The sequence below is a fragment of the Carcharhinus amblyrhynchos genome, chromosome 10 (genome assembly GCF_965287045.1).
Source record: "Carcharhinus amblyrhynchos chromosome 10, sCarAmb.v2.hapA, whole genome shotgun sequence".
NCBI classification, from domain to species: Eukaryota; Metazoa; Chordata; class Chondrichthyes; order Carcharhiniformes; family Carcharhinidae; genus Carcharhinus; species Carcharhinus amblyrhynchos.
The window spans coordinates 67,197,700-67,211,655 of NC_137333.1; the positions used below are offsets into that span (position 1 = coordinate 67,197,700).

Genomic DNA, 13,956 nt, shown 5'->3' on the forward strand with positions numbered 1-13,956 from the left:
TTTTATTCCTATATTAGAGGCAAGAGAGTAGTTAGAGGGAAAATTGGTCCTCTTAGGGACATGAGTGGAGAGTTATGTATTGAGTCGGAGGGAATGGGGGAGCTCCTGAATGAATACTTTGCGTCGGTATTCACGAAGGAGAGGGGTTCGGAATCGTGCGGTCTCTTAGAGGGAGCTGAGGATCAGTTGCAGGAGATATCTATTACGAGGGAGGAAGTGCTAGGGCTTTTAGGTAGCGTAAGGACGGATAAAGCTCCGGGGCCTGATGGTATTTATCCCAGGCTGCTTAGGGAGGTGAAAGATGAAATTGCTGGGCCTCTGGCGCAAATCTTTGTCTCTTCTTTGGACACAGGTGAGGTCCCAGAGGACTGGAGGGTAGCAAATGTGGTACCGCTGTTCAAAAAAGGTAGCAGGGACAACCCTAGAAATTATAGACCAGTGAGTTTGACATCGGTGGGAGGGAAATTAATGGAAAAAATACTTAGGGGTAGGATGTATGAGCATTTGGAGCGTTGCAATCTGATTAGGGATACGCAACATGGCTTTGTTAGAGGGAGGTCTTGCCTTACGAATCTGGTAGAATTCTTTGAGGAGGTGACAAAAACGGTTGACGATGGGAGAGCCGTTGATGTCATCTATATGGATTTCAGTAAGGCGTTTGACAAAGTCCCTCATGGTAGGCTGGTAGAAAAGGTTAAGGCGCATGGGATACGAGGCCAGGTAGCTAGGTGGATTGAGAACTGGCTGGGTAATAGGAGACAGAGGGTAGTTGTGGAGGGGACCTTGTCGGGCTGGAGGCCAGTGACCAGTGGTGTGCCGCAGGGCTCAGTACTGGGACCTCTCCTCTTTGTAGTATACATAAATGGCTTGGAAGAGAGCGTAGGTGGTGTGATCAGCAAGTTTGCTGATGACACCAAGATGGCAGGGTTGGCGGGTACTGAACTGGATTGTCAGGTGATACAACAGGATATAGATAGGTTGGTGCATTGGGCAGATAGGTGGCAGATGGAATTTAATCCTGACAAATGCGAGGTGATGCATTTTGGAAGGAATAATGCAGAGAGGAGCTATGTGATAAAAGGTAGACAGATTAGGAGTATAGACATACAGAGGGACCTGGGAGTGCAGGTTCACAAATCCATGAAGGTTGCATCACAAGTTGAGAAGGTTGTTAGGAAGGCGTATGGAATGTTAGCCTTTATAGGAAGGGGTATAGAGTATAAAAGCTGCCGTCTAATGCTTCAGTTGTACAGAACGTTGGTTAGACCGCATTTGGAGTACTGCGTCCAGTTCTGGTCACCTTACTACCGGAAGGACGTGGAGTCTCTGGAAAGGGTGCAGAGGAGGTTTACCAGGATGTTGCCTGGCATGGAGGGGCTGGGTTACGAGGAAAGGTTGGAGAAACTGGGACTGTTCTCTTTGGAAAGACGGAGATTGAGGGGGGACATGATAGAGGTATATAAGATATTGAAGGGAATAGATAGAGTTAATAGTGAGGGACTGCTCCCTAGACTGGGTACAAACACGAGAGGTCATGATTTAAGGGTGAGGGGGGAGAGGTATAATTTGGAAGTGAGAGGAAGGTTCTTTACGCAGAGAGTTGTGGGGGTATGGAACGCGCTACCGAGTAGGGTGGTGGAGGCGGGAACATTGGACTCGTTTAAGGTTCAGTTAGATAGGCACATGAGTGAAACGAGGATGGAGGGTTATGGTAGGGGTTATTAAATAAGGGTTAGAACCTCGGGAGACACCGGAAAGGCAGGCTTGTAAGATTAACGTTTTTGTCTTTTTATTCCGCAGGTGGAGGTCCACCTCGTGTCAAACGAGGGGCATGCACACGGCGGGTCGTGCGTGGGCTGCTCTTGGAAGTTCCGGGAGTGGCCTAGTACTTCGTGTCGGTGTGTGTGCTTGATCCTGGACCGGTAGACGGGCGCCGCAACAGCTCGGTGACTAGCACTGCTAGCTGTGCAGATACATGGATTTGGGCCTGTGTCTGTGGGAGTTTGCGCATTCTCCCTGTGGTTGCGTGGGTTTCCTCCGGGCGCTCCGGTTTCCTCCCACACCCCAAAGATGTGCTCTTAGGCTAATTGGTTTTACCAAATTGACACTATTCTCCCCTGAATCTGGCTAAGTTAGGGGTTCCATTCGTAGACATGCAGGGTAGAATAGGTGTAGGGTGATGCAGCGGTGCGGGCTCGTTGGGCCGAAGGGCCTGTTTCCCGTGCTGGGTTGTTCTTTGTTCTTTGTCCTTTGTTCTTTGTAATTCTGTTCCCTTAGGTTCCTGATTACGCACACACACACACAATTTCCGCTTTTCATTCGCGCCATCAGAACACTACTGCTTCAAAAGGGGTATTTTTGCTCCAGTGGTCCACAGGACAGAGTTACCAACTCTTTACTACCCTCTTGGATTGACAGGCTCCCCGAGCCCTGTTCACTTGGAAGTCTGCTAACCACAGCCCTTGTTCTGCTGGAGTCTGTTTCTTTGCTCCTCTCTTTATGATTTAACTGGGAGCTCTTCCAGTCCCCGTGTCCTATCTTGAACTCTTTTTCTAAGACCTCTCCCTGTCCCCTTGCCCCGTACCCTACCTGTGACTTGACTTCACTCAATGGTGTGCCACTCCCAGTCACATGACATGAGTTTTACTGCCTTTCTCATCTTTCTGCACAGGTTTGCTTGGCCCATCCACAGCCCAATAAACTCAAAATCCTGAGTGGGTGCACGCTACGATGTCTCTGGGACTTGTTATGCCTGACCTCTGCTTGCAACTTTGAGGTGAGTCAAACTTCATAACAGCATCTACATTTAAGTGACTAAAATCTCTGTATGGGTGTATTAAAATGGACTGGATGGTTTTCCTCATCCACATTTGTCCAGTAACCTGAGAGGTTCACGTGAAAAAGTAGTAAAGATGAAACAGATTTCCAGGGAATACTTTATGGTGTGGAGGTTTGGTCCATATTCCAGCTTGTGGTATTGTTGCGTTGATTTACCTTGCTATGCTTATGGTGGCACAGTGGTTAGCACTGCTGCCTCACAGTGCGAGGGACTTGGGTTCAATCCTGGCTTGGGTCACTGTCTGTGCACAGACTGCACATTTTCCCCATGTCTGTGTGGGTTTCCTCCAGGTGCTCCAGTTTCCCCTCAGTCTGAAATATGTGTTGGTTAGGTGTGTTGGCCATGTTAAATTCTCCCACAGTGTACCCGAACAGGCGCCGGAGTATGGTGACTGGGGGATATTCACAGTAAATTTGCTGCAGTAAGCCTACTTGTTAAAAAAAATTTATGCACCATCTTTCCCCAAAAGCTGCTAACATTGTACAGAAGACAGGATCCAGTATAGTCGCTGACACCTGACAGATTTGGTACACTGCAGCCTTTGGTCAGGTCCTGGGGTTCGAAACAAGGCAATCTTCTTCACATTCACCTCAACCATATCTACTTCGCTAGACATCTAACAAGGGACTACGTCGGTGCTTTTCCATCACTGACCTATATACTTTTTCCACCCTTTCGTTGACTGTGTGATTTTCCCCCATAAAATCTTTCAGGAGGTTGAAAGCTTTTCAAAAATCCATTTGTCCCTTTGAAAAAACTGCAACGGTTTTTCCAATGCTTCCATTTAATCTCAAATAGCCAATTCCTTTAAATGTTAAGGATTGCACGCTTTTCACCTTTAGATCAACCCTTTAATCTCACCCCTGTGCAAGTTCAAACTAAGCAAGGGAGTACATGATAAGAATATTCATAAACAAGTCTTGAAGTATCTGAGGAAGCGAGCTCCTTGTTATGTCAATTTACAACCAATTATGGAAATAGTTTAGCACTACAATGCAAGACAGAGAAAAATGATGAGCCTAATGGTCTTCTTCTGTCCCTAAGAATTTGACAATTAACTGTCAATAAAAGGTTTATTTTCTATTCTAATAACTACACACTTAATTATGAGAAAGATTCCACATAAAATTGTAAAACTACTGTAACACAGGAATATATGCAGTTTATAAATTGAAGACCTGACTAATTTGACCTATTCTCATTGCCTTTTGCGCAGACCAGACTCAGCAACAAAGAGTTTCAACTGCAAACTCTGCACATCAGGGTGATTAATAGAGAAATGATGGTGTCCCTCTGCAAGCTCTGAGCTGATAGGAGAATAAAATTGGGGCAAGCATGGTGGCACAGTGGTTAGCACTGCTGCCTCATAGCATCAGGGTCCTGTGTTCAATCCTGGCTTGGATCACTGTCAGTGTTGAGTCTGTACATTCTCCTCTTGTCTGCATGGGTTTCTTCCAGGTGCTTCTGTTTCCTCCCACAATGTGCAGGTTAGGTGTATTGGCTATGCTAAATTCTCCCTCAGTGTACCGGAACAGGGGCCAGAATGCGGCAACTAGGGGATTTTCACAGTAACTTCACTGCGGTGTTAATGTAAGTCTACTTGTGACACCAATAAATAAACTTTAACTTAGATAACACTGCCATGAAACAAAACAGATGCACACAAGAAAGGTAAGATTGCCAAGAGATTGATCTTGTGAGCCCAAATTGTTCATTCTCCCACCAGTGCCCAACCCACAGCCTATGCATCTGATGTTTTCACAATTGCCAAGTAGTTAGCTTTTTCCTTCATTCCCAAATACAGAAATGTTGTCGTCTCTTGACAGCCTTGGCTGAAATCCAATAGCTTGCACTTACTTTGTCATGACTTTCTAGCCCACTTCCATCCGGCTTGGCTTGAATGACAAATGGGGTGGTCAACTTTGACAGAATCCTTTGGAAACTGCAACAAATCTTTGGAGAAACTATCTCAAAGCAGTTCTGAAATTTCAGAACTGCACGAGCTTCCGATTTCAGTTGTTTCCTGAGACCTTCTCCGAGCTGCAGGATCAACATGCTCGGGTCAAACATGAAGTGGAACGGGAAAGTTCTGCAGAAAGTGGAGATGCTTATCCTCAGATCCGACGGAGAATGGGTTAATCCCCGAGGAAGTATCTTCGTATTAGCTGCGCCATCATATACTTTGATAATGAAAGTAAGGCAGTTACTCTGGTCTGTGGCATCTGAGGACAATTTTTCAGGGGCGTTGAACACTTGCTCTACAGAAACCTCCATCTGATAGATCTTCTGCGCTGCAGCTTTGATCAGTCCGGGCATTGCAAATCCCACAATCTTTTGCGGATAAAAGTAATGAAGCATCAAGGTACCATCAGTTAAATCTTTGCATAGGAAAGAAGGGGGCTCATACCAATCATGTTTATTATTGGATGTTCTAGAATGTTCCAGCAAAGCACCAAACCCACCAAAGAAATCCTGTAACGTACAGCCCACTGCCCGTAGAACTCTTTCGTTTTCTTCAAAGCAAATGCAGAACAACTCCTCACCAAATCTTTCTTGCAATTCTTCAAACTTCAAACCTGGAAAGGATAAACAGCTTAGATAACGACAAGAAATACATTAACTACAAAAATTGTCTTATTTTGTATTAGAAAAATATATAAACTGATGAGCACAACAATTAGTGCTACACTTTTTCAGCCTTTGCAACAGAAGTATGTTTTTGCCTATATGTTTTAAGGAGAGATCTCATTTTTATCAAGAATCAGCAATGGTTCTAACTTACATGAAACAATATCTGTATCAGGTACTCCTAGTTCACTCAGCTATCCAGTTATCTATCAGTTTTTCTGTGCCTACGTGCACACAAGGCAGGCATGTCTGTTCCCATAGCTAGAATTCTGTGGGACACGCTGGGGTGAGACTCAAACCCAGAGCTAGTGGCTTAGAGGCAGGGTGATACCTGCAACATAATAGACCCCAGATACAATCAGCTATACTTTACCTCATAATGCCCAACGTGGGTATTGGCCCAACAATGTGACCCAATTAACCCCTATCTCTAAACAGCCTGTACTTCATCAGAGTGGTTCTTTCCACTTCCCATCATTAAATACTCCATTAATACTCTGAACTCCTTCAGCTGATTGATATTAAACCAGATGGATCCTCAAATTTGTACTGACTAAATTAATTTCACATAGAAGTGTAAATTGTTCTGAACTGGGTTCAAAGTCAACTTGAGAATGTGAAATGTCCAAAAAGAACTTAGCAACTCAGAATTCCTGCCCCCATATTTAAAACGATTTATTTTCATTTGGTGAGATGGGTGGGTGTACAAGCAAGGGATGGATTTCACACATGCGTATTTCACAGAAGTGGTGACAAATTTAAACTTGCAACTGACTGCAAGTAAACATTGGCGTAGTGGTATTGTCACTGGATTAATAATCCAGGGACCTGGGTTCAAATCCTACCATAGCAGATGTTGAATTTTGAATTCAATAAAAATCTGGAATTACAAGTCTAATGATGACAATGAAACCACTCTGATTTTCTTATGTCAAAGAACAGTACAGGAACAGGTCCTTCGACCCACCAAGTCTGTGCCAATATAGATGCCTCTCTAATCTAATATTTTCTTGCCTTTACGTAGTCCATTTCCCTCTATTCCCTGCCTATTCATGCATCTATCCAGATGTCTCCTGAGAGAGAATTTATCACAGCCAATGCACCTAACCTGCACATTGTGGAATTGTGGGAGGAAACAGAAGCACCCGGAGGAAACCCATGCAGACAAGAGGAGAATGTACAGACTCGACACTCTCAGTGATCCAAGCCAGAATTGAACACAGGTCCCTGGTGCTATGAGGCAGTGGTACTAACCACTGTGCCACCATTCTTGCCCCAGTTTTATTCTCCTATCAACTCAGAGCTTGCAGAGGGACACCACCTAGATGACATTGTTATAGAATCTGCTTCCACCATCTCCTCCGGCAACATGTTCCAGGCATTCACCACCCCCTGTATGAAAAAATTGCTCCTTACATCTCTTTTAAACTTTTCCCCTCTCGCTTTTGACCTGTGCCTCTGAGTAATTGACCCTTTGACTCTGAGAAAAGACTCTGACTATCCATTCTATCCAAACCTGTCGTAATCTTGTAAACCTCTATCAGGTCCTCGTCATCCTCCGACGCTCCAATGAAAACAATCCAAGTTTGTTCAACCTTTCTTCCTTCTGCCCATTAGGGAAGGAAATCTGACACCCTTGCCTGGTGTGGCCTAGATGTGACTCGAGACCCTAGCAAACTACTCAGTTCAAGGGCAATTAGGGATAGACAATAAATGCTGGTTCTGCCAGTGATGATCACATCCCCTGAATGAATAATAAAAAGGAATCTCTAGGGAGAGTACAAGTTTAAAGGAATGCCACAAATGGGTATGATTGACACTCGAGGGAACTGGAGGACAGACCTGTGACCTTAGAATCATAGAACTCCTACAGTGCAGAAAGAGGCCATTCGGCCCATCAAGTCTGCACCAACCACAATCCCACCCAGGCTCTATCCCCATATCCCTACATATTTACCCACTAATCCCTCTAAGCTACGTATTAAGGTGTAAGTTAGCATAGCCAATCAACCTAACACACATATCTTTGGACTGTGGGAGGAAACCGGAGCACCCAGAGGAAACCCACACAGACACAGGGAAAATGTGCAAACTCCACACAGACAGCGATCCAAGCCAGGAATCAAACTCAAGTCCCTGGAGCTGTGAAGCAGCAGTGCTAACCACTGTGCTACCATGCCACCCAACAGCATCTCTTTGCCTCCCTCTTTGGCGCTGGGTGGGAGGAAGGACAGTGTGACAAATAGGATGATAGGGTGCATGCCAAAGAAGCTGCAGAGTACAGGTGGCACCATTGTATATTTATATCATAGAGACATGAGGACTGAAGCACCTTGTAACCAGAGGAAGGGGACAAGGCCAAGAGTTGGGGACAGCACAGGAGAAGGAGTAACACCAACCACATGGCTTAACTCTGAGACAAGGGTATACTGGCTCTGAAGAAAATATCTGAGCAATGACAGAAAACCAGTGCAGAAGGCAGCTCAGATTAACCTGAGGAATAGTTATACATGGTGCAAGGAGATATGATACCACAGTCTGCAGATCCTCATGCCTTGCCAAAGGTCAGCCTCACACCACTGCAGTGTTTCACAATCAGTTGCACACTGATGCATCAAGGCACTTACAGATGCCCTCTTTACTGGAGAGCACATAAACTATCCAATGGATATGCCGGCACAGATGCAGAGGGCTGGGGGCTTCATTGAAATAGCTAACTTCTCCCAAATACAATGAACATTAATAACACAGTGGTTAGCACTGCTGCTTCACAGTGCCAGGGACCCAGATTCGATTCCCAGCATGGATCACTGGATTTCAAATCTGGGTGCCCAGAACATGTTGCTGAGTTTCTGGATTAATAGTCAAGTGATAATACCACCAGGCCATTGCCTTTCCACTTGCTGCACAGTAAATGAAATGTAAGCCATTGCTCAGTGTAGCACTCCCACCTCTGAGTCAAGAGGTTCCAGTCTCATTCCAGAAACTTGCGCACATGATCCCAGCTGACAGTCCAGTGCCGTACTGAGTGATTGCCACATCATCAGAAATGTTCGAATGAGATGTTAAACCAAGCCTAGCCTTAGCTTGGTCAAGCCTTTACGCCACCATTTTTAGTAAAGACAGGTTTGCTTGAGTTTCCTCAGTTTAACTTTATTCCTCTCTCGGTTAAGGATATCTTAGTTGGTCCACAAGTTGACTGCAATCATAAGAGGTTTTCACTGTGTGAGTTTGTCTAAACAGGGAACTTACACTTCATGCTGGCATAGTGGCAATGTCACTAGACTAATAACCCAGAGAACTAGGCAAATGCTCCAGGATCATTGTTTCAAATCCTACAATAGCAATTGGTGAAATTTAAATAATAAATCTGGAATTTAAAATGGTCTCAGTGATGGTGACCATGAAACTGTCATTGATTATTGCAAAAAGCCATCTGGCCCATTAATGCCCTTTAAGGAAAGGAATCGGTCATCCTTTCATGGTCTGATCTACATGGATTCCAGGCGCACAGCCTGACTCTTACATGCCCTCTGCAATGGCCTTGCAAGCCACTCAGTTCAAGGGCAATTAGGGTTGGCCAACAAATGCTGGTCTTGCCGGCAACATCCATATCCCATGAAAGAATGATGAAAAAAATGAATTATATAAAGCAGGTAATCTTTTCAAAAGGAGCTCAAGTGAATGGAGAATAACTAAGACAGAAATTGGCATTGTGAATTAGGTTTTTAAAAAGGTTTTAATGTGGAAGTAAATCAGAGTAATGGGAATAACCAAGTCCTTAGTCTATAATGCTGCATTCAAAATTCTCCAATCAGAGGAGTGTGAGGAAATTTATATTTGTGTGTGTTTTTGGTGTGGAGCAAAAGTAATTTTGTCCTGTGGAATTCATGGAATCATAGAATAGAATCCCTACAGTATAGAAGGTGGTCATTCAGCCCATTGAGCTGCATCGACAACAATCCCACCCTATCTCTGTAACCCTCATATTTACCCTGCTAATCCCCCCGAAACTAGGATCAATTTAGCATGGCCAATCAACCTAACACATGCATCTTCTGATGATGGGACAAAACCACACAGACACGGGGAGAATGTGAAAACTCCACGCAGACAGTGTCCCAAGCTAGGAATCAAACCCAGGTCTCTAGCTTTGTGAGGCAGCAGTGCTAACCACTGTACCACCATATGCCCTTTCGTTGGATGTTGTAACATTTAAGGTACAGAATATACCCAACATAGATACACCAGATCTTGCTTTAGAGTAAAGGTGGGACCCTGTTGGGAAATATGAATGGGGGCAGATTAAATGGCAATGTAGGGAACAGACGAAGAGGACGGGTCAGCTCCATACAGTTGAAATACCACCATCAGCCTCGTGCTGCTGAGCTGTCCATGGTGAGCACTACTCACGCAGATGAGCATTTGGAAGAGGCAGCAGAAGATTGCTAGCTTTGTGCTGCTGAGAAGACAGGGGTTAAATGAAGCCAGGACAGTTATTGACACAGTGAAGCTGAAGTGAAGAGCAGCAATTAGCTCCATGAAGCTAGAAGTTGGGGCAAAGGAAAGCCTGTGAGTGTGTGTGTGTGTGTGTGTGTGTGTGCGTGTGTGTGTGTGTGCGTGTGTGTGTGTGTGTGTGTGCGCACACAGGGGTGGGGGCGAGGTAAGGCCAGAAACAACAACTGCTGGAGAAACTTAGCAGCTTTGACGACACCTGTAGAGAGAGAGAATAGATTCAACATTTCGAGTCAGCTCTGATGAAGGATCAGCCTGATTCGAAACGTTGGCTCTATTCTCTCTCCACAGATGCTGGCAGCCCCTGTCGAGTTTCTCCAGCTTTTTTCTGCTTATGTTTCAGATTCCAGCATCCGCCGCAGTATTTTGCCTTTTTCTTACTTGTGAGGACAGTCTGGGTTGGAGTGGCTTTTAAGGGAACTCAGAGGGTATCTATGAAAGAGGTAGAGTTTTTAAAAAAATGTTTGTGACTCACAGATATCTGTCTGGGTTCCTGAGGAAATTTAGGAGACATGTCTTGGTTGTATCTGCCATTTAATGTTCAGGTTGTGGTGTGTTCCTATTCCTGTTTACCTCATATTAATTCTGGATGCTAGCATATAGGATAGATAGTGTAGACTGTTTGCTGGTTTTGTACAGCAAGTATTCTTCTGTTTGTTTAAAAGCATGCAATCATGTGGTTTTATTCTCTAAGTAACTGAGATTTCAATTTCATCTTTTTTTAAAAAAGTTACTCGTCCCTAATTAGATTGTAACTTTTGAGGAGGAGGTTTCTGGGACTGTAACACAATTTGGGAGTCTAGTCTGGGGTCATAATTATAATTGCTACTAGAAACCAAACATAAGCTTCAGTCACCTTGTTTAATAGAACCAAAATGGCACCCATGCAGGTTCTGAATTAAAGGATTTTACAGTAAGATAAAACTGTCCCTTAAAGTGACAAATAGTATAACAAAACAGCTCTACCGAGAACATTTGCTGAGTATTGCAATATTCCTGAGACATCTTCCATCTCTTCACTGACAGAGTGATCTGCATAGGGGCATCTGTTGGACACTTGTGGATCTCTTTTTAATTCTCTGCAACTGAAACAAAATATGAATTTATAGTTTTTAAACATGCCACACACATACATTAATGAACAAAATCAGAGCCAGAAATTTACAGCAGAATACCCCGAACATCACCATGATTGGCCTATCACAAATGTGAGAGATTAAAGGTTAATTGGGTATCTGGGTTCTGCACACTTGATCTTACATTATGTTTCCCATTGAGGCGACTTGTACTGAAATACAGGAAGTGTTAGCTCCTCCTATTATCAACTGCAAAGATGAGGCTAGCTTCACAACTGATGGTGGCATTGTGATAATGTCAATGGACTAGTAACCTAGAAGCCCGGGGCTAACGTTCTGAGGACATGAATTCAGATCTAAACATGGTAACTGGTAGAGGCAAGGGAAGTTGTGGGGAAGGCCAGCGCTTGGGAAGGTCAACAATCGGGAGGCCGGCAATGGGGGCCACTGCGCATGTGCCGATCTCTGCTCTGACAGATCAGTGTATGTGCAGTGGCCTGCTCAGCACTACGCTGCCAGCTCTTGGGTAGGAATATGTCCCTATTTATCAGAGTGAATCCCGTTGAGACACTCTGCAATGTTCAGAAGGCCAGAGATTCAATCTGGTTAAGCATGCCCAAATAATAGGTGGGACATACTCCCACTTTCCTGCCCGTTGGGCACTTAGTTTTGTTTTGGGAGAATCCTGGCCAACATTCTTGTTCTTTTCACTAATCTGTAGCTAAATAACATACGATTTGTGTTTCTCCAATGCATCATTTGCTAACTTGAAGAAATTTGCCCAGTCAAGGAGATTGGGTTTGGGCATGTGCGGGAATTAAATCAGCTAAAAGTCAGGAACCTGACATCATTCCAACTTTTTTTTTTGTTTCCAGCCAGACGGGAGCCCCTGTGCAGCTGTACAATAAGCTATCTACAATTACAAGTGACTTATTTTCTAACCAAGGATTCTGCACTTAGCTGGCAGCAGGCCTTTTTCCTAAGCTGTGTGAAACTTGCCAGGATTAGCGATGTGGGTACACAGTCAGGGATACTGCTTCACATGAAACCAACAGGCTGAGAAATCTTTCGCCGATGAAACTGACAGCAGCAGCCAGGGCCAGATGAGAAAGTAATAGGAGCAGGAGTAGACGAAATGGCCCCTTCAAGCAAGCTCTGCCGTTTAGTCTGATCACAGCTGATTTCTGTCACTACTTCACGTTCCTACATCTGTTGAATCCTGCGAGATCAAAACTCTGTCTGTTTCAACCTTAGATATATTCAATGTTGTTGCAGCCATGGATCTTTGAGATACAGAGTTCCAAAGATTTACAGCCCTCTTAAACATAGAAAATAGGAGCAGGAGAAGGCCATTCAGCCTTCGAGCCTGCTCCGCCATTCATTTTGATCATGGCTGATCATCAAATTCAATATCCTGATCCCCCCCTTCCTCCCATATCCCTTGATCCCTTCAGCCCGAAGAGTGATATCTAATTTCTTCTTGAAATCAGACGTTTTGGCCTCAACTACATTCTGTGGAAGTGAAGTGAAGCAATATCTCATCTCAGTCCTAAATGATCAATTTCTTACTCAAATTCAGTATTCCCCTGTTCCAGATTGCTCAGCCAGGTGAAACACCCCCTTGGTGTGCACTCTATCAAGTCCCTTCAGAAACTCCTATGTTCTAATGAGATCACCTCGGATTCTTACAGTGTAACATACCAATTTATTCATCATAGGTCAACCCCCACATTTCACGAATCGTTATAAGGAGGCAGTAGTGGTATTGTCACTGAACTGGGGATGACTGTAGGGCATGGATGTGAGAAGGGGAAAGATGAGGGTGGCTGTTCCAATGGGATGGGAGGTGCCTGAGGAGGGAGAAGTGCATGGTGGAGCTGTAAAGGTGTGTTGTTCTGAGGAGTGCTGTGCAGGAGAATGTTGGAAAGTGAGTGTAGGGCTTAATACCCAATATTGTTAGACTGCTCTCCTTTCCCATCCTCCTGAGGGCTTGATCATTTGGTATATCCTGCTGCTAACTTACTTGGACACTTCTGCTTGGTTGGAGAATTTGTCCTCTCCCTTCTGTCTCAGAGAGCTCACTTCACTGCAACCCCTCAGGTACAGCAGCGTGATCTCCAGGTAAGAATGAGAAAGCCGCAGAGAGGCCTTCCCAGGTCTCCCTCCAACCCTGTGGTTGTTGCAGCCTCATCAATCCATGTCCAGGTGATCCATTCCAGCCCAGGCTGGCTGCCTTTAATTAGAAATCTTTCATTTGACAGATCCAGCACGTCATCCAACCTGCCCTCCCTAATCGGTCAATGGGTTTCTAACCAACGAATGATCCCACTGTTGAGACAGGGAATGAGGAGAAAGTTCTGGCCTTCAGTTCAAAATGACAGTTCTAATTACATTGTGGAGATTAGCTGCTATTTTTACACAGGAGCACATAAAGTATCTGGAACAACAGACAGCGATTTATACATATCATTATAACGTAATGTATTTTGTCATAATATAAATGCTACTAGTCCCCTTACATTCACATATTTACATGGTCACATTTCCAAATAACAATATCAGTCCGTCTGAGTCACAGCATTGAAATCAATCTGTGCCAAAGGACAGCGTTTTTAAGTTTATTTAGTAGTGTCATTACATTAACACTGCAATGAAGTTCCCATGAAAATCCCCTAGTCGCCACACTCGGCACCTGTTTGGGTACACTGAGGGAGAATTTAGCATGGCCAATGCACTCAACGAGCACATCTTTCTAAGCGTGGGAGGAAACTGGAGCATCCGGAGGAAATCCATGCAGACACGAGGAGAATATGCAGACTCCACCCAGACAGTGACCCAAGCTAAGAATGGAACCCGGGTCCCTGGGGCAGTGAGATAGCAGTGCTAACCACTGTACCA

General features: G+C 44.5%; 1 protein-coding gene across 1 annotated transcript in view; it reads right to left on the reverse strand.

Annotated features, from left to right (window-relative positions):
• Positions 1-13,956, reverse strand: part of gucy1a2 (guanylate cyclase 1, soluble, alpha 2) — a 166,308-nt gene that overhangs the window by 105,296 nt on the left and 47,056 nt on the right. The window contains exons 3-4 of the mRNA XM_080197232.1: positions 10,949-11,067; positions 4,697-5,415 (exon numbers count right to left, since the gene is read on the reverse strand). Of these exons, the coding sequence (XP_080053358.1) occupies positions 4,697-5,415; positions 10,949-11,067 (838 nt within the window). The remainder of the gene's footprint in view (positions 1-4,696; positions 5,416-10,948; positions 11,068-13,956) is intronic.